The sequence below is a fragment of the Fundulus heteroclitus genome, chromosome 9 (genome assembly GCF_011125445.2).
Source record: "Fundulus heteroclitus isolate FHET01 chromosome 9, MU-UCD_Fhet_4.1, whole genome shotgun sequence".
NCBI lineage: Eukaryota > Metazoa > Chordata > Actinopteri > Cyprinodontiformes > Fundulidae > Fundulus > Fundulus heteroclitus.
This window is the reverse complement of record NC_046369.1, coordinates 21,133,522-21,152,878: the sequence shown is the minus strand read 5'-3', so window position 1 is coordinate 21,152,878 and position 19,357 is coordinate 21,133,522. Positions and strand designations below refer to the sequence as shown.

General features: G+C 41.2%; 2 protein-coding genes, 1 long non-coding RNA gene and 7 other non-coding genes across 13 annotated transcripts; 1 reads left to right on the top strand and 9 right to left on the bottom strand.

Moving 5' to 3' along the window:
- Positions 1 to 1,698: 1,698 nt before the first annotated feature.
- On the bottom strand, positions 1,699 to 7,046 carry tor3a (torsin family 3, member A). 2 transcript variants are annotated; one of them, XM_036141233.1, is made up of 6 exons: positions 6,707 to 7,046; positions 6,491 to 6,613; positions 3,667 to 3,932; positions 2,647 to 2,816; positions 2,236 to 2,360; positions 1,699 to 2,090 (listed from the first exon to the last, which is right to left on the bottom strand). In XM_036141233.1, the coding sequence occupies exons 1-6, from the start codon at positions 6,873 to 6,875 to the stop codon at positions 1,843 to 1,845; spliced, it is 1,101 nt and encodes a 366-aa protein (XP_035997126.1). In that variant the 5' UTR covers positions 6,876 to 7,046; the 3' UTR covers positions 1,699 to 1,842. The 2 variants fall into 2 exon arrangements, with proteins under 2 accessions (XP_035997126.1, XP_035997125.1); XM_036141232.1 differs by having other exon boundaries at positions 2,647 to 2,822; positions 6,707 to 7,045.
- A 1,206-nt stretch (positions 7,047 to 8,252) lies between these two features.
- On the bottom strand, positions 8,253 to 11,748 carry LOC105936899. 3 transcript variants are annotated; one of them, XR_004931687.1, is made up of 10 exons: positions 11,704 to 11,748; positions 11,148 to 11,198; positions 10,929 to 10,971; positions 9,871 to 9,902; positions 9,641 to 9,683; positions 9,425 to 9,449; positions 9,198 to 9,234; positions 8,979 to 9,027; positions 8,564 to 8,805; positions 8,253 to 8,369 (listed from the first exon to the last, which is right to left on the bottom strand). It is a non-coding gene; the product is annotated as an uncharacterized LOC105936899 (long non-coding RNA). The 3 variants fall into 3 exon arrangements; XR_004931688.1 differs by having other exon boundaries at positions 8,253 to 8,805; positions 9,871 to 9,919; positions 11,704 to 11,747; XR_004931686.1 differs by having other exon boundaries at positions 8,253 to 8,805; positions 11,704 to 11,743.
- Positions 8,439 to 8,515, bottom strand: LOC118564266. Its single transcript, XR_004931743.1, has one exon. It is a non-coding gene; the product is annotated as a small nucleolar RNA SNORD47 (small nucleolar RNA).
- Positions 8,651 to 8,718, bottom strand: LOC118564262. The gene has a single exon (XR_004931739.1). It is a non-coding gene; the product is annotated as a small nucleolar RNA SNORD78 (small nucleolar RNA).
- Positions 8,874 to 8,936, bottom strand: LOC118564267. Its single transcript, XR_004931744.1, has one exon. It is a non-coding gene; the product is annotated as a small nucleolar RNA SNORD44 (small nucleolar RNA).
- On the bottom strand, positions 9,305 to 9,386 carry LOC118564260. Its single transcript, XR_004931737.1, has one exon. It is a non-coding gene; the product is annotated as a small nucleolar RNA snR60/Z15/Z230/Z193/J17 (small nucleolar RNA).
- Positions 9,517 to 9,600, bottom strand: LOC118564261. Its single transcript, XR_004931738.1, has one exon. It is a non-coding gene; the product is annotated as a small nucleolar RNA snR60/Z15/Z230/Z193/J17 (small nucleolar RNA).
- On the bottom strand, positions 9,750 to 9,832 carry LOC118564259. The gene has a single exon (XR_004931736.1). It is a non-coding gene; the product is annotated as a small nucleolar RNA SNORD79 (small nucleolar RNA).
- Positions 11,039 to 11,107, bottom strand: LOC118564263. The gene has a single exon (XR_004931740.1). It is a non-coding gene; the product is annotated as a small nucleolar RNA SNORD75 (small nucleolar RNA).
- A 3,489-nt stretch (positions 11,749 to 15,237) lies between the features above and the next one.
- LOC118564162 lies at positions 15,238 to 18,611 on the top strand. The gene is made up of 2 exons (XM_036141230.1): positions 15,238 to 16,956; positions 18,085 to 18,611. The coding sequence occupies exons 1-2, from the start codon at positions 15,378 to 15,380 to the stop codon at positions 18,126 to 18,128; spliced, it is 1,623 nt and encodes a 540-aa protein (XP_035997123.1). The 5' UTR covers positions 15,238 to 15,377; the 3' UTR covers positions 18,129 to 18,611.
- The last annotated feature ends 746 nt before the right edge of the window (positions 18,612 to 19,357 follow it).

Sequence of the window (19,357 nt, the reverse complement as noted above, 5' to 3'; positions counted from 1 at the left end):
ACCACTTCAGTTTTCCTGAAACACAGTTACAAACCATTTGTAATAACTTTTCCCACTCTACTTAGGAACTCTATGTTCAAATGTATGTTTCGACTGATTAAACAGGAAAATATGACCGAAATGCCCCAAACTGAATAAGTATCCATATGTATTACAGCTGCATCTTTTAATGAAATAGTGTTACGGTGGAATTATGTAAATATTTTACTATGGCACCCGGTAGCAGTATTCACGTCTATTGGAAGTACGCCTGCTGTGCTCCTCTCTATTCATTAGTATGTTTATTCTCTAATATTCTCCTACTTTCAAATATCAGAAGTGAATATGCCTAGATTAAATACACATAGATGAAAGTTAATTAGGTTACTTCACAAGGACATTTGCACCAAATTTACTTTACTTGGAGGTATCAGATTAAAGGAGGCTAAACAGAAGTGCAGGCCATACTTTTCAGATTCTTGTGCAAAAAATAAATAAAAATAAATAAACTTTTTTCCTTCAACCACTTTTGCATTGATCCAGCACATAAATTCCCTATACAATGCATTGAAGTTGCAAAATGTAAAATAGTTTAATGAGTAGGAATACCTTTGAAAGGTGCTGCATATGAAACAAACATACAAAGTGGCTGAAGCAAACATTGGGATGAATTCATGTCATGGATTTGGTGTTCTTTAAATTTGAGTACAAATAAAGACAGCAGAAAAAAAATATGCAAATGTTAATAAAGCATAGCTATCAAACCAGAAGCAAAATAACAACAACCGTTGTAAATATTTAAAGGTTTAATTCCCTTTTCAACCATTGTCCCGTGTGTATGTGAGGAAATCTCAACTAAAACAACAAAATCTTTGTTGAGTGAGGATGAATCGGTGGTCCAGGGTGAAAGCAAATCAATAAAATAAGATATACATTTACAGATTGGCTTCAGATTAAAAAGACTATCACAGCTTGACTTTAGAGGAAATAAACATTACTAAAAACTTAACCATCATCATTCCTCTTGGTTTCCACTCGTGGCCTCACAACCTTTCCAGTAACATTTACACAACTTGCCCTACGCAGACACTAAACGTAGTTGTTGTTGGAGTGAAATTAGCACAGAAAATAAAAAAATAAATCAGAAGAACTAGGATGATGTGTGGGATTTCACATATATGGGAGCTAAATACCTCTGATAGTAATGTGATACAGTTCTGTGTACCTTGGGTTATAACAGTAAAACAGGTCTACACTAATTGTGCATTTAAACAGATCCACACACACACACACCACATGGCACAGTAAAAATATTCAACTATGGCACAAATTATATCAATAAATAAAAGGTGCCAAGATTAACACAATATCTGCAATGCTAATACCAAGACATCATGTGAACCCATAAAAATACAAAAACCAACCCTAAAAAAAAAACAAAAAAAAAAAACAGCACAACCTGTAACTCTGCAGAAAAGACTAGCATAAATAGTGGGAAGGAAAATCAGGTTTATGACAAACACTTCACGGCCACAGACTTGTTCACTCGTCTTCATCTGGACACGGTGACAACTCAAACCAGGCAGACGAGGGAGAGCAGCCGCGCCTCCTGGTAACGACCGTCTGGTATGAGTGCGCTCCCAACGCTGCCTGAACCAGCAGGGTGGCCCGCGCTGCTCCCTGCTCTCTGGCCGCCTCCGAGGGACCTGGACAGAGCATCTGTATGGGGAGGGGGGGTTAGTGCACAGAACGGAGTGATGGAGACGCTCCTTGGCTCTGTACGCAGATGGGCCGAAAAAGCAATCGTAACGCCTCCTCCAGGTCGCTGCGTCTCTCTCTCTCTTGCTCTCGCTCTCTCTCCTTCTAGGGGAGAAAGAAGTTGATCCTCTGAGGGATGGACTTGCATCCTTGGGCTGAGAAGAGTCTCTCCTCCTTGGGCACATACAGCATCGCCTTGGCAACCTCATCCAGTGTTGCTTCGTCTGCCTCTAGGCCCCGCGCTGCATAGGCGTCTCGTGCGCAGAGCTTAACGTGACGGTACTCCAGAGGCAGGAACGGCACGAAGAAGTCAATCAGGTGGTCCGACATCAGCTCACTCTGAGCAAACCCCCCTAAGAGAGAGAGAGAGAGAGAGAGAATAAAAAGAAAGGCAGGGTTCACCTCATTACTTTTAGCTGTTTGTGGCTGAATTTGCAAACTAGGGGAGAACCACCAAACATCTGAATACTCTAACTTCACCCTTTCTTGGTTTAATACCTTGGGTCTCCAGAGTTTCAGCTCGAAGCCGATGCTCCAGGTCCTCCATGCCGATGTCCTCCCGGTTCTGACCCGAGTGCCAGAAATCCAGTGCCACGTCGTTTATTGTTGCGCCGCCTATGTTGCTGTGGTGATTCAAAACAGAGGCATGTCTGTCACACCTCTGCAGACTACGTGCGTCGTTCAGCAGAGGAAAAATACTAATTCTGTAGCGGTATTTCATTTTAATGCAATCGTAATTAAACAATTGAATTCGCATTCATTTGAATCCAAGGAAAAGAATCTTAAATTCTGCGGACAAATCAAGCTGGTGCAGGTGCGACTGAGCTAATAACTGAGCGACAGTACCCGCGGAGGTCCTATGTGACCCAGATTTCACAGACAGCGCGTTCCTTAGGTAGATCCACCCACCTGAGGAAGATGAAGATGGCTCTTCGGTAGCTAACCCCGTCCACGTTGTCATAGTGGTCCATGTAGGGCTTGATGGCGTCGATGAGGCCCGGGTGGAGCTTCTCGGCCTCGTCGAAGATGAACAGAGTCTGCGGGCAGCGCAGCACCAAGTCGCGGATGGCTTCCCTCAGCTGACCCTGGACCCGGTGAAGGGGAGCAAATTAAATATCTCACACCAGTCACTCAAACTTTATTTATAGAGCACGCTCCATAAAAGTGTTTTAGACCTGGAATCAAATACACTAAAAACATAAAACTAAACAAACTGACAAAAATCTACATATAATACTGATAAAATAACAAATTAAAAGAGAAATAAGTCAAGCAATTATAGGGGATGCAGACTTACATTTTTTGGCTAAGCCCAAAAAATACAGATGGAGCTGATTTATCCTCCTTTCCAGCATGAAAGTAAACTTTTGCTTTCGCCAACTCGTGCTATTACTATTTTTTTCATGTCCATCCCAATGGATACCAAAACTAAATACAAAAAAAAATAAAAAAATATCTAGATATAAAATATATAAAACACAAGCTGACTTCTTCTTAATAGTTTGCAGACAATATTTAAACATTTTTAAAAAATCTCAGAAAGACAAAAATATCAGATTCAGTGCAAAACTCTGTCATGTAAAGAATCTTATATTTACAGAAAAAGATTTCTACAGTAGTTAAAGGCTTTTCCGTGTACTATAAGGTTCTCTAACCCTGCTATGAGGAGCCCACTTGTGTCATAGTGGCCCAGTTGGACCGGAGCCAGGTTCCAAAAATCCACATAAATCTGTGGTGTTGGAGCACCAATATTTGATCTGAAGCATCAGTCCAGATTGTGAGCTGGGTTACAAAACGCAGACTAAACATACGATTAAGCAAGGGAACCGACCCGCCAACACGTCCACCACGTTCCCGGGACACGGGGTCCAGCTGCGTGGGTCCCCACGTGTCTCACCTTGTACGTGTCTCACCTTGTACGTGTCTCACCTTGTACGTGTCCAGCAGCCTGGCGTGTGGGAAGTGGAACGGGGCGATGAACAGACGGACGCACTCGCTCTTCACCCCGTCCCGGTACAGGTTGTCGGCGACGAGACGGGCCACGAAGTTCTTGCCGGTTCCGGTCCAGCCGTGGAAGGAGAGCGTCAGGGGCTTGTTGGACTCGGGGCTGTTGATGAAACCCTGGACCGCTTTGAGGACCACGGACTGGACCAGGTGTTGCCCGTGGAGCTTGGTCTGCAGGTCCTTGGCCAACCCTTAGTGGGGAGAATACACACATGCAATCCAGCATGTTTAGACACAAAGAACAATAACAGTTTATCCTATTTAATCCCATAAGTCGCACTTCAGGGGAGGAAAAAAAAATGCATTTCTGAAATTCTGAAATCCAAACAGATTAAAATCGATGCTTGTGTTTGTTTTTGGCAAATGCAGGATGCAATGCAAACAAACCCCCCCTGGAGGATTTTCAAATTGAAATTGTTTAAATAACCATTTCCAAATCAAGCTTCTGGACAAAACGTATGATCTTTACCGGAACATTAGTCCTCCTGATCCACTTGCGAAACGGGTTATCGAGTGGATGATAAGAGACCAATAAATTTATAATAAAACGGCATCACAGGAAACAGCTACGATTTTAAAGCCGGAGCGGCGAGCAGTGACTGGAGAAATAAAGTTTCCATGAAAACCAGCCCTTCTCTTCCTCCTTCCACTGGATTTGTAAGGGGAAAGCCTCTGATAAAAGCAGAAGGTAAATGTTGACCTTCATACAAGCACAATTGAAAAAAAAAAAAAGACAACTGTGTAGGATTTAGCTCTTTCTGTTTGCAAAGGCATCTGACTAAACCACAAGACTTCTGAAACAACGTCCCCGGACAGATCAGACTGCAGTACAGATCCATTCAACCACTTTCCTGCTTATTCCATGGTATGGTGGTGGGTGCCTTGCTCCAGCAGCCACCGGTGCTCCCTGGACAGCCAATCACAGGGTTACACTGGGAGATACAAGACAGACAGTCATGCACTCCGTCCTCAGGGAGGTTAACCTAAATGAGTTGGGGTGGAAGCCAGAACCGATGCGTGCAAAGCGACAACAAGCAAACTCCTGTGCAGTGTGCTACTGCCGGCCAGCTCTGATATACGTGGTTAAAAAAAAAACAAAAAAAAAACAGAACAGCAGCACAAACTCCACCAACCGTGTTTCATTCACCCGAACCCACTTTTCCTTATGGCCTGACCTTCGCAGACCTGTAGATTGATTTTTTTTTATATTCTGAAAAACTATTTCACATAAAAAGAGGGGAAAATGTGCTGCAGAATTATTCCTGATCGGGGACGTTGTTATGAATCTAACAAACCAAAATCACACCCGTTTATGCCTTAACAAATATCTTCCTAAACAGTCTGATATTTTTACAAAAAAAAATTATTGTAGTTCCAAATTCCTAGTTTTAAATCAAACAGGACGGTGATCCCAAACACGGAAGCAAACCCACAACTAAATGCTGAAAGGGTCTAGTCCAGGGGTGTCCAAAGTGTGGCCCCTGTTCTCATTTTATCCGGCCCCCCCAACTGCTATTGCAGAATGATTTGGCCAACCAGCAACTGGTGGTTGATGCACGTGTGGAGAGTTTTTTTTTTTATATCAAAATAGGGTAAAAATATTACAGACAAGTTATAATCTTTTAATTGAAAATGTGGGTCACAGCACAAATATTTATCTTTTAATAACCACAATTTTACATTCTCTTTAATTACATGGTAAATAGGACTAAGCTTACATCTATCCAATGACTTTAATTCAGTTGCAGACTTTGGTGCACCAAAATCTGCCTTTAATTAAATTTTTAAAAGGTCCTGTTTCTACTACTGAGAATATACATTTTTTTTGTTGTTTTTTTAAAATCGAGCCCAAATGAATTTGCAAACTGGATGACCGTCTTTTAACAATTATCTACAATTATTACACTTCCCTTTCCTACAGAAAATCTGATTAATTTGTTTAATTAAAGACATTGCATGCTCATATCAGGGTGCTTGCTCTTTTTCCTAATTAAAATTCCAGACTTTTTTTAAAACTGATATTTTTTTCCCCAAGACCTTAACTTTATGTACTTGTATACTTGTGTGCCTACTGCCTACTTCATTGGTTGAGATTGTACAAACTGTTTATTAGAAATGTTAATTTTTATAGGCTAGTATTCAATGAACAAATGCATTATTCACAGTAAATTATGCTTTTACTGATGAAAACGTTTCAAAACATGAAAATCACAAGCACATGAGTTTCACATCAAACAAGTGTTTGATTCCATTAGGCTAATACAGTACGTCACCAGTTAGTAAAAGTACAGTTTTATAGCCTACCTTCCTATTTCTCATTTCACAATGCCTTTGAGCATACTGTAAAATTCTACCATACATTATTAAGACTTTCACACAAAATTCAAGACGTTTCAAGGTCTGGAAAACAGTGTTTCAAAATTCCATACTTATTCAGACTTTCAAGACTTGCGCAAGCACCCCGTCATATTTCTGGAGAGGGTCTAGAACAAATATCACAATATAATATGTTGGTAATTTGACTTGACAAAAAGTTTGGACACCCATGGCCTAGTCAAAGTAAAACCCCATGGCTAGGCCTTATGAGAGCCGTCTATAAACAAGAGTAAACTCACTCTACAGCAATGCAAGAGCCCCATTCTTCAGATAAGCGCTGCTAAAGGTGGTTGGCCCTCCGCCTACAGATGCCTACCCAGACGCAGACCGCTGAGACGCACAGCTGGAGCACATGTGTGGTAAGACAGCTTACCTGTGATGTTGTTGGTTATCCTGCAGTCTCCAGACTCGCAGCACTGGCCCAGGCTGCAGTACCACTGATGCAGCAGGCCGGTGTAGTCCTGGGGGAAGCCCGGCCACAGGTCCCCGACGGGAACTTCCCACAGCAGCAGAGACAGAGAACTGGGGTTTATAAAGACGTCAGTGCGCGCCGGGAGGAGAGCCCAGCCCGATCAGTCAAAACGCTCACCTTGCTGCGAGGCATCGTCCTGGTGGGGCTGACACTCGCCCTCCCAGATGTTGCAGTAGAAGTAGTTGAAGTAGTAGGTGGAGACGTTGCTGATGCTGTCCAGCGGGAAGATGTCGGCCTCCGCGGACAGGGCGCAGATGAGAGGCAGCAGCAGCCAGCAGGCAGACATGGGGGGAGCGCGGCGGAGGGGCGGGGAGGCACAGGCCGGCGGAGCTCCTCTCCCGGTTATTTAAACCCACCCAGCTTCCAGGGCGGCGGCCTGATGTGGCTGTGTGCGGAAGGGAAGGGAAAGGGGGGTGTCCGGTCTCCGCCCACACCGCCGTCCCTGCTGTGAATAATGTCCGGAAGAAACTGGCTCAGCGCAGAGCGTTCCGCCTGACTCCGCCCACACAGAGAGGAGGGAAAAGGAGCGGCGGCGGTACAGACACCATCACCAGCGTTATATTTACTGATCACTAAACTCATTACAAGCCTGCAGGGAATAGGCTCAGTTTACTTTATAAACATGGACAATTTAGGAGGAAGCGACAATTTGAAATGAGGCGGAACATTTAATAAATTTTACGACATGCCGTCAATCGTGTCCTGATGTGTAACGATCGGTGATCCTATGCTAGATAAGTGTTACCCAGTGCAATTTCTCCAGCTTTATTTGATAGCAAGCATTTTCTATTCCATTTTATATTACAAGTGAAAACAAAATGTTTTACAAATGTTAATATTGAACGTTTAGTCATCCCCATTTCCTTTATACACACATGCAGTGGGGGTCAAAGCCCAGTTTTAATAGTCAGCGTTACATTACAATGTGAAATCTTTCAAATGCATGGCCCGTCTCTGCTCATGTAGATATTGCTTTAAAACAGGGCCATTAAACTAGGATTATGACTCCCAATGTTGGATAGAGTGCCTCACTCCTACCTTGTCCATTTCCGTTAAAAAGGTTTATTAAAATATGACCAGTTTTACAGCTAAGAGTTTCTGCTTCCAGGACATTAAACACGGTATTTTTGGCATTTAAATAAAAATCTGCATTAGAGGAAAAAAATAAAGCCCTCAACCAGTCTATAGTCCACTCCAAGTTTGCTTTCATAGTCTTGAAATGTTCAACCTCTTCCTCTGCAGTGGGCAGCACTTTCTGCATTTTGTGGAAACAAGCTACCACTAAGTGAAGCTACAGCAATTAAACCATTAGCTAAAAAGAATAAAGCTTCATTTCAATTTTACACCAATTGTTTTAGCCAGTGCCCAACATGGTTTTACAGGAGAAAAAAAATAAAATGATACCCAGCCCCAAATTTTTTAACATTGCAGTTCTGGAACAGTCCCTGTTCCCTTAACTTAAAGCAGTCAAGAGAATTAAACTTTAAAATGTTTTTAATTTCTATCAGTTGTCTTTCACAAAGTACAGAAATAGACAAACCAAATTGTGCTTAGGCAATCCAAGGCATTTGTTATGGTCTTTGTTCCTGTGCTGCCATCAAACTAAATAAACCATGTGCGACTTTGTGCCTCAAATTAATGAAAATAAACAAACAATGCCAGCCTTGGTTCATTTCACACTTTATTAGATTGCAAATCAAATTCCTGCTCAAATCATCCAGATCACAGCATCATCTCAGGAAATAATGTTTGACATTTTCTTCCATCCTTGGGTCAGCACCTGCAAGAAAGCAGCTTTTCAGAACAAAGCCTCTTCAAGGAAGTCATGTGGGCTGTCTACCGACCACAACACTTCAGAAATAATGGAACGGTAAGGGTTATAATCAGTCCATTTGGTCATTTGGCAGAATCTTTTCATCACTGGTGTTTATTGAGACTCCTAAAACACATCACTGCTTTCACAAAGATACTCACCGTCACTTGAGCAGACATCCTGCAAAGAACAAACGAAAGCCTTATTACAAGTCAACAACTGGCTTCAAACTCTTTTCAGTCACTGGGTTTCTCAGCAATATTTTATTCGTCTACATTACATTTCAGGTCAGACATTTGTTTGAACATCACTGAACCCACATTTAAATGTGGCCACACTGATTCTTTTCTTACCAAAAGTTAAACGTTTCCCTTCCAAGCTGCCGTCCAGGATGAGCGCTGCCCTGCAGAGACCAGAGCATCAGTCAGATACACAATCCAGCCAGAGACGTGCCCACCCCCCCCACTGACCATGTCAGCTAGAGCTAATAAAAGACATCACGGTTCATCAGTCTTCAGTTTGTCATCACACAGGTCAGAAGAGTCGCGCCATCCCAGGTTGCCCGTTTTCACTCACCTCTCAGTGCAGCTTTCTCCTCAACACGGGCTGCAGCATCCCAGAGGCTCTGTGAATGAAAAGCTCGTTTAAAATGCTGCAACCCTGAGAAACCATCAGACGCACACTGGGTCCAGATCAGAGCGTTACTTATTTCCTCAACTGGATCAGCGACCTGATTCAAACTCATCACATCTGGACCGTGTGTCACTTTAACCCGCAGCAGATAAAAATCTTTACCTGCTGAGCTGCTGGGAGTCACATGGAGATCCTCGTCCTATCAGAGAGCAGAGAAGACGCAACCAATCAGCTTTGACTTTAAACGACCAGAACATCCAGATATGAGGCTGATGCGTCAGATAGGAGCGAAAGACAAAATGTGTTCTTCATTGTGTAATCTGCTGAACTATGCAGTCATCATTGCATCAAACCTTAATGAAAGGAGCACTACAGCCATAGAAACTCACCGTTAACTGCTGCAGACTCAGGTTCCTAAAGGACAAAGAAAGTCACGTTAATAAAGGCTCCATGAGATCCAGCAGCACTTAAGTTAGGGGGGCTGATGCTTCAGATAGGAGCGAAAGACAAGACAAGTTTCTTCTTCATGGTGATCCGTTGAACTATGAAATCATCACTACATCAGGCAAAAATATGCACAATGGGCCAGAATTAAGAAAACTCACCTGCAGCTGATCTAAGGAGCAGAGCAGAAGCCAGGAACACATCCTGCAGGACAAACAGGCTGATTATGCAGAGATCAAGCCTAAATGGCTTATCTACTCCCTTTGCTTAGGCTGTGTCAGAAAAAAGTCCTCTTTCACTCTTTTTCAGAGAGATTCCCATTGTTTTAGAAACAAAATTCATCACAGACAGTCACCAAGAAAACATGGAGGTTCACACACTGACAAATTACCTGCATGTCGGCTGCTGAGGCGATTAGCGTATCTAAAAGAGACAAAGAACTTTAAAAAAGGCTTCAGACTGAAAAGGCAAACACGTTAAGTTCTGTGTGCCTCAGAATACAACATTAGGTGGTTGGGGTATCGTCATTCATCTAGTCGAGAGTAGCAAATATTTGTCATCACTGTAGCACAGTATTATGAAAAGCGTTAAGGTAGATTAAGGCTCCACTGAGGTGTTTCAGCAACATTACGATGGTAGCTATAAAAACATGCTTCAGGCCTTATAACTAAATAGTAATCAAAGTCAGTTTATCCACAAGGGAGATTAATAATTTAAATCTGAAATCTACAAAAAGCCAGTTCAGAGTTCTACTCTCAGATCTGCTTTCATCATTAGGCCTTTCCAGGTCTAACACTACCAAACTTGGATATTTTTACTGCGATATGCCACAAAATATACAGAACTCTTAAGCTCATGTGGCCTAACCCCTAATTCAGTTTCACAGTTCAATGAGGCACAGGCCAGCACTAATGTAACATTTTATGGATGTAGACCAAGATCCAAGTTTCTGGCTCATGTATTCACGCAGTAGATAACTTGTTTTAATGACTGTTTAATCGTGTACTTTATGCATAGTTAATTTTTTAATGTACCTGTGGTTTGACAACCTTTCTGCAAGACACTTTGTAACATCACAATTCTGAAATTACAGCCAGTGGCAATTCATATAAATATAATGCAGCTTCACCTATTAGTGCAGGAGCATAAAGTTGGTGAATTACACCATTATAACTGTAAACGTAGATCAATCCACTGCTTCCCTCCATGCTGTAGTAGTTACATGCATCTAGAGTACGCAAAATAAATTAGCTGCATGCTTTAGATATTATCTTTCAGTAATAAACCCTAACATCACCCATTGTGGAACAATGAAGGGAGATTTCTGATTTAACGAGTTGCAACGAATGCACAAAAAAAAAGGGGGAAAAGTGTTTAAATTGACAGGAAACACCTCAGGGAGGCAGAAGTCTGCCTTCAGCACGGTTTAAATCAGTTTCAGAGGCTCACCTCCATCCTGCAGCTCCCTCAGGGACCTGGATTACTCCACACCCTGTGGATCATGCGTTCTGGTTAGTACTGCACAGTTTAACAGACTCAAGAGCAGAGCCAAACAGAAAAGCCTCATTATTTACCGTTTTCAGAAATCTCTTCTGTCCACTACTCTTAATTTAACTTAATCATCGACTTAGACATGATGGTCTGCATTCAGTGAGGAACTGTACCCACCTGAGCATTCGGTGTGGTGGGATTACACAAGTCTGTTGATCCATGGTCGCCCTAAACAGTCAAAATGCAAACGATTAGAGCGCGAAACCTTTTAGTTTAAGTAAATACTTAAAACGGCGCTAATAAAACGTAACCAAATCGGGATTTATGCAGTATTTAAAGACGCATGCCATTAGCCGGAGCTGCACCGCTAGCATTACAGGCCTGTAGCCCGCAGACAGAGGCCGGCCCATGGAGTCAGAGTGTCGTGTCTCATCATTCACTCAGATGTCCCTAACAACACAAAACCTCATCATTCATCCATGGGCAGCGATGCCGCTTATGCCTGCAGTAATGAGCAGCGGGGGTTGCTGTTAGCAGCTAAATGCTAACGGCAGCACGTGGCTGAGGCCTGCCCGAGTCTCCCATCTAACGTCACCAAATAAACATTAAATTAGAAAGTCACAAATGCACCAATAGTTACTAGGGGAAACAAGCTAAACTGCCCCAAGCAACGAGAAGACAAAGAAGGTTGACTTAATAAAAACTACCGCTGCCTGAACAAGGAGCTTCTTACCGCTGAGAGTCAGAGACGAGAAATGGAAAGAGCGGACGGCGCAAGAGGATTATATAGAGAGCCTCGCAAAGGTTCACGGGAAAAAAAGAAGGACGACGTTTAGCGCCCACTGCTGGTCTTATCGGGATGTACACTCATTTTCATAGTAGCCTTTTTTTTATTATTTGATTAAAGTGTTGTTTTTTTCTCGTTTGCGCTGTGTGCAGATAACCCTATTGTTTTTCGTATGTTTCTTCATTATTCTCGCAATATTCTTCATGCATGGACATAGAGTAGACCCGACCGCTCTCGCCTATAGGCGCTGACGAGATTTAGGAGCGCCATCTTGGGGCGGTCGACAACTCCGCTCAGTGTAATGTGTTAACCAGGTGCAGAATCAATTTTAGTCAACTATACTCGCTGATTATTGAACTAATTTTCAGGGTTTTTTTCCCTGAAAACTTTAAAGCTATAGCTATTATATCAAATGGTTCAGTGCATTTAAATGTTCTTAGTGTGGTTAAAAGTAATTGAATATTCTGACAGAAATTGTATGCTGCAAAACACACAGCCACTCATACACACACACACACACACACACACACACTACATATATATATATATATATATATATATATATATATATATATATATATATATATATATATATATATATATATATATCTATATATATATATATATATATATATATATATATATATATATATATATATATATATATATATATTGTTACGGCCCAAGGCCTTTTCCTCTGAGTCCCTGTGTAGAGCTTCTAATTGGTGCTGAATGGAAGTGGGAGGCAGCTGGCCAGAATGACGTCAGCAAGCTTCCTATATATATATTTATATATACATATTTATATATACATATTTTTATTTATATATATATATATATATATATATATATATATATATGTATATATATATATACTATATATATATATATATATATATATATATATATATATATATATATATATATCTCATTCACTATATATCTCATTCACCAATGTCTAAAGAGCTGATGTCTTCTTGGAGTAGATGCAATTTTGGAGAGAAGTCACAAAAACATGGACGTGTAGACCTGTATCTTTCTATCTAATATAAAAATCACAATCTAATATAAACAATGGACATCATGCCACCTTAGTAACCTCATTTGCTTATTGTGCAAAGTCAACTTTAACCAAATCTGGTAGTTCCATTGACAATTCCTGTATCTCTCCCACCTTCCAGCTTCAGAGCCTTGGCGCCATCCTGGACAGCCCTCTCCATAATCTCCTTCACTTTCCACATCCATAACATCACCTGGTTAACTTTCATTTTTGCAGCATCAAGCAAGTTCTTCCTTCGCACTTTTGCCAAACTGGTCCACAGTCCACTGACCTTTCCACTTTACAATTTCAAAACCCTCCATAAACTGCAGCTAATTCAAAAGACAGCAGCTTGCATCATTACATCATCTTCTTCACACCTGTACATTAATTCCACCATCACATTCAATATAAATCAATCCTATGATCATACAAGGCCAATAATAGCCATGAACAAAGAGGGACACAAAACCAACACGACACAGATCGCACATTACAATAATCAGTGTCTGCTTTGCCCATATTGCTCACCAATTAATTATCACAACTCATGAGTTTATAAAAAGGCATTAACTTTTTTGAAGTTTATAAAAACGGTTATATTTTAGCCCAGTGACATGTCCAGGATGGACTCTGTGTCCCTCATTGACTGCTGGAGATAGTCAACCAAGACCCTGTGTTACGTCAAGCTGCGTTTCCCCATCAGATACGGCATGACGTAACACCTGTACGGAAAAGCAGGTATAGAAAATCCATAGATGGGAGGTCAGATTTATAAAAAGTTTAGTAAAATTGCTTAAAGTTTATCAGAAAAAAAAACGCACCTTGCTTTTAAAGATGAACATTTCTCATTAGAAATTTTTTTATTAAACTTCTGCGTTATGTTAAATACTGTTTAAGGTAACCTTGGCTGGTTTAGCTTGTCTGTCTGGGAGGTGTTTTTGGGTTGGAGTAAAATTACTCCATAGATCCACAGGAGGCTTTTTCACATGTTTCTGGTGTGACTCGCTTCTACAGCGTCGCTTCACATCGCGCTCCACTCTGTGTAAAAATAACAATAATTACAAAAACTCTCTGAGAATAGCCTTGCTCTGGTCTCACACAGTTAGAACCCGTTCTCCAGTCCATGTTGTAGCTGCAGTTTATTTGTTTTAGTTTTCATGTAGTTTCCTTAATAATCTGTATGCATCAAAATCCTTGTCATTTTATTTAACGAGTGTCCTGGTTCAGTTCCTTATGAGGTGGAGGCTGCTGCTTTGACTGACAGCCGCTCTGACTGCAGCTCTGCCTTCTTTGTTCTTTGTGTTTTTGTTAACCTTTTCAGAATCAGACCCAGTCAAACCGGGACATCGTTTCACATGCCGACCCTTCTTCTTCTTCTTCTTCTTCTTCTTTAAAAAAAAGCGTGTAATGCTAAATTAACTGATCTAGAGCGTTACTCTTTCAGTTTTAAATAAAACATAACAGTGAATCATGGGGAGATCTCTGGTTAGTTGCTGCGTTTATCAGCTCAATTACTGGAAGCGAGGGAATAAAAACTGACAGGCGACGTGGCCACAGGTGGAAATAACTCATCAATTAACTGTAAGAGCAGCAACAGACACGCTTACCGAGGAAAGTTGTTGTCAGCTGTTCTATCAGCTGAACTTTCTGACCTGCTGGTTCGCATAAATCGCAAGAAAACCTTTGACCACCGCTACTTTCATTCATGCATCTGTGGTCAGTTTGAGATGTTCTTCCAAAGGTTAAAATGATTAAACATCGATAAACCTCAGACTGGCAAATCTCTGCTTTGCAAAGACCAACCCTACTCTCTTTCTGATTGGCTAAATTCCTGGCTCTGCCAGATTTCATTGGTTGAGAGCAGCTTCCGTTTAAAACCTTGAATAAAAGGTCTACAGGGAACATCCGTCGCAGTGACAGAGAACTTTAACCCTTGCTAAAAGTGTATTTAAATGTTCATTCATACTGGCTCTACTAAGATTAGGCCAGAAGCAGAGTAACTGTTTTTCTACACTGTCTCAGTTTTCTAGTCGATTGCTTGGTTAGGTCTTCACAAGCTTTTCACAGTTCCTTTGACGTCATCAAACCTCTCTAATTCAGAACATTTCAACAACTACTACTATATCAAACAACCAGGGTTGCCTTATTAAAATCCACTTTTACAGTTTACCTTTTTAAAAAAGTTGATTTAGACAAAAAGGGTCCAAATCAAGTCAAAATTTGATTGACCATATTGTGAGTATAACTGCTGACGCTAAACCAAGACAGCGGGTATAGTTAATCAGAACCGTGGCCTTTGATGTTGTTAAAAGCTCGATGTAGACATAAGCACAGTTGAAATACCTGCATGACTTCTCACGTTTCCATAGCAACTGTAAGAAAACAAGAACTTGCCTTAGAACCTTGATGAGGTCATCATCCTGTGATCTCATTGGTGATGTCATAGAGGTTCAGAGAGTTTTTTAATTCCGCAAAGAACTTTTCACTCTGTCCAGTGTTCAGAAGCAAACGGATTGGTTGCAGAGAGATTGTCAGTGGATTTATTTCACAATCGATTCAAGTGGAATATACAGTAAACATGTCTTTTACTGCTAGATTTAGAGCCAAGGTCAGGAAGGCAGTGAGAAAGATCTTTACCTGCTGCTGTGCAGAAGATGATTCTGACAACGATAGTAATGATTTTATCACTGAGGAGGAAACTGGAACCAAGGATGAAAAATTCATACATGGAACCTATCAAGACCCTTTTCAAAGCAAGATGGCCACCGAGGAAGAACCTAGCGCCTGTTTTGAAGTTGAAATTATAGATGACGTAGATCATTTCTTCGCAGAAGACGACAGTAGGTCTGAAAGTAACCCTTTGACTGTGCAGACATCTGAAAACTTTTTTTTTGCCGCCAATGTTCCTGAAACCAAAATGACTGGCACTGAAATAGGTCAAGGCGATACTGGAAAGAAAGAAAATGCGATCAACCCAGATCTTCTTAGCAATGATTTTATCACTGAGGAGGAAAGTGGAACCAAGGATGAAAAATTCATACATGGAACCTATCAAGACCCTTTTCAAGACAAGATGGCCACAGAGGAAGAACCGAGAACCCATCCAGCCCCTCAAACAGATGAAAACATAACACAGAATGATCCGAGCCCCCCCTTTCAAGCTAAAGAAATAAACAAGGAACGTGCAGGTAATATAATAATTTCTGAAGTGCTGAATCAAACAGAGTGTTGCTACCAAGGAGAAAACAGTCAAACAAATCAGGATCCTGACCCCACCATGTTCTTTTGCAAATTTCCCAACTCTTTTCAGAACTCTTGGCTGAATGCCTCAATGCAGAGCATCCTGCACCTGAGCGTAGCTAGGAAGGTTGTGGCTCAGCATCCCGAAAAGATTTTTAAAGGCTTGTCAGCAAGTCCGTTATGTGCCAAACTTCTCTGCTCTGCCATGCAGCACCCAGGGAAACATTTCACCTTAAGGGAAATCTACCAAGTTGTTATGGAAATACTAGCAAATGTGCCGTCACTTGACTTGACAGAGGAGAACCACCCATTATACTTTTTGGATTTTATTTTGGCCAGGTTACATTGTTCTGGTATCAAAGCACTTTTCAAGGAGTATACAGCTTTAATTTGTGAACAATGTCAGACTGTGTGCTATGAGGAGAGTTCAGCTGGTCCCATCTTAGGACCATTAGAGCCAGAACCATACGACAGTACCACTTCTCTTCTTAACCGTATGGTTGCTGACTTCGACCACGAACATTGTATGGACTGCAATTCCATCTTTAAGCAAAAAAGGTTTATCCATGACAATAATGTAATAGTCCTTTGCCGCGAATTGACAACCAGTGAGATGGGTTTAAACTGTCCTGTTATTCCTAGTAATACCATTGACATTCCTGTAAAAGATGGAACCCAGTTGTACCGTCTTTCCTCAGTCATTTGCAGCCAAAGCCTGCATCTGGGGTTTTCACACTTTTACACATATCTGATGTGTGGACAAATGACATATAAGGTTGAAGATACCGAGGTAACAGCTTCAAATAGAGACTGTGTAGCAGATATTTGCCACAATGGGTTTATCTACATCTACGAGAAGTACACCGAAGGAGATGACGAATTTAGTGCTTGGATCAAAGCTACCCCTGAACAAGAACATCGCAACCCGGAAAGTACAGCAAATATACCAACAAGGACAAGATGTGGTAGGGAGCTGAAAACTTTAACCCATCCAGCCCCTCAGTTAGATGAAAACATAACACAGAATGAACCGAGCCACCCCTTTCAAGCTAAAGAAATAAACAAGGAACGTACAGGTAATATAATAATTTCTGAAGTGCTGAATCAAACAGAGTGTTGCTACCAAGGAGAAAACAGTCAAACAAATCAGGATCCTGACCCCACCATGTTCTTTTGCAAATTTCCCAACTCTTTTCAGAACTCTTGGCTGAATGCCTCAATGCAGAGCATCCTGCACCTGAGCGTAGCTAGGAAGGTTGTGGCTCAGCATCCCGAAAAGATTTTTAAAGGCTTGTCAGCAAGTCCGTTATGTGCCAAACTTCTCTGCTCTGCCATGCAGCACCCAGGGAAACATTTCACCTTAAGGGAAATCTACCAAGTTGTTATGGAAATACTAGCAAATGTGCCGTCACTTGACTTGACAGAGGAGAACCACCCATTATACTTTTTGGATTTTATTTTGGCCAGGTTACATTGTTCTGGTATCAAAGCACTTTTCAAGGAGTATACAGCTTTAATTTGTGAACAATGTCAGACTGTGTGCTATGAGGAGAGTTCAGCTGGTCCCATCTTAGGACCATTAGAGCCAGAACCATACGACAGTACCACTTCTCTTCTTAACCGTATGGTTGCTGACTTCGACCACGAACATTGTATGGACTGCAATTCCATCTTTAAGCAAAAAAGGTTTATCCATGACAATAATGTAATAGTCCTTTGCCGCGAATTGACAACCAGTGAGATGGGTTTAAACTGTCCTGTTATTCCTAGTAATACCATTGACATTCCTGTAAAAGATGGAACCCAGTTGTACCGTCTTTCCTCAGTCATTTGCAGCCAAAGCCTGCATCTGGGGTTTTCACACTTTTACACATATCTGATGTGTGGACAAATGACATATAAGGTTGAAGATACCGAGGTAACAGCTTCAAATAGAGACTGTGTAGCAGATATTTGCCACAATGGGTTTATCTACATCTACGAGAAGTACAACGAAGGAGATGACGAATTTAGTGCTTGGATCAAAGCTACCCCTGAACAAGAACATGAAAGTACAGCAAGAAGAAGAAGACAGTCAAGCCAAATATAATCTTTATCACACCATGTTCTCAAATTAATTCAGAAAATGCTGGATAAGTTAAACAATTCAAGAACTTTATCATAGTTGGTATGCTTCTTTGTAACTGGGAACAAAACAAAAGAAAGAAAGAAATATAATATACTGTACCCTCAACAAAAAAACAGACATAAAGGGAAAAAAAGCTAATGGTGGCTCATGTTTTAGGGCTGGTGTGGCTTAACAGAAAGGTCCCTGATCTGAAACCTAGCTGGGATCTTTCTGTATGGAGTTTACATGTTCTCCCCATGCATGCAAGGGTTCTCTCCGGGTGCTCCGGCTTCCCCCTCAAAGTCCAAAAATATGCATTTTAGGTTAATTGGGCACGTAAGATTGTCTATAGGTGTAAATATATTCATGCTTTCTTTGGTTTTGTAATCTTTTAAAAATTGACAAAGAAGTAACCCCAAAAACAAACGAGACAAAAAAAAAATCTATTGCATGGTGGTACCCTTGTTAAACCAAAATAAAGGGGGTAAAACTTTAAAACTTTCCTTTTTGACAAAGCTTATAGTTAAAGCTGCTCATGTTACTCTGAGTTACCTCTATAGTTATGCTGCTATAGGTGTAGGCTACTGGAGGACATCAGGGCCTATTTTTCTCACTCTACTGATTTCTACTGTTCTCCAGTTTTGCATTGCATTGAAATGACTGTTGTCATTTCAGCTTAAAACTTTTTGTTCTCTCTCCTTTTTCTTTATAGTAGGTACACCTGGTCTGGAGTTTTGTTAGCTTTGACATCATCCAGAGAAGACAGATCACCTGCTATTACCATCTAATGTAGAACAGATTACTGGATCAATGTGTGCTTCTGTGCTTTTTTGTCTCTCTTGTTGTGTCTCTGCTCTGTTTTCTGTAACCCCCAGTCGGTCGAGGCAGATGACCGTTCACACTGAGCCTGGTTCTGCTTGAGGTTTTTCCTTCCCGTTAAAGGGGAGTTTTTCTTTCTGCTGTCGCTTTATGCATGCTCAGTATGAGGGATTGCTGCAAAGCAATGGACAATGCAGACGACTCTCCCTGTAGCTTGACGCTTCTCCAGGAGTAAATGCTGCTTGTCAAGACTTTAATGGAATCAATTGGTTCCTTTATACAGGAAATGTTTTTGAGCAATCAATATAATTTGACCCAATCTGTATAATGGGGCTGCATGGTGGCTCATGTTTTAGGGCTGGTGTGGCTTAACAGAAAGGTCCCTGATCTGA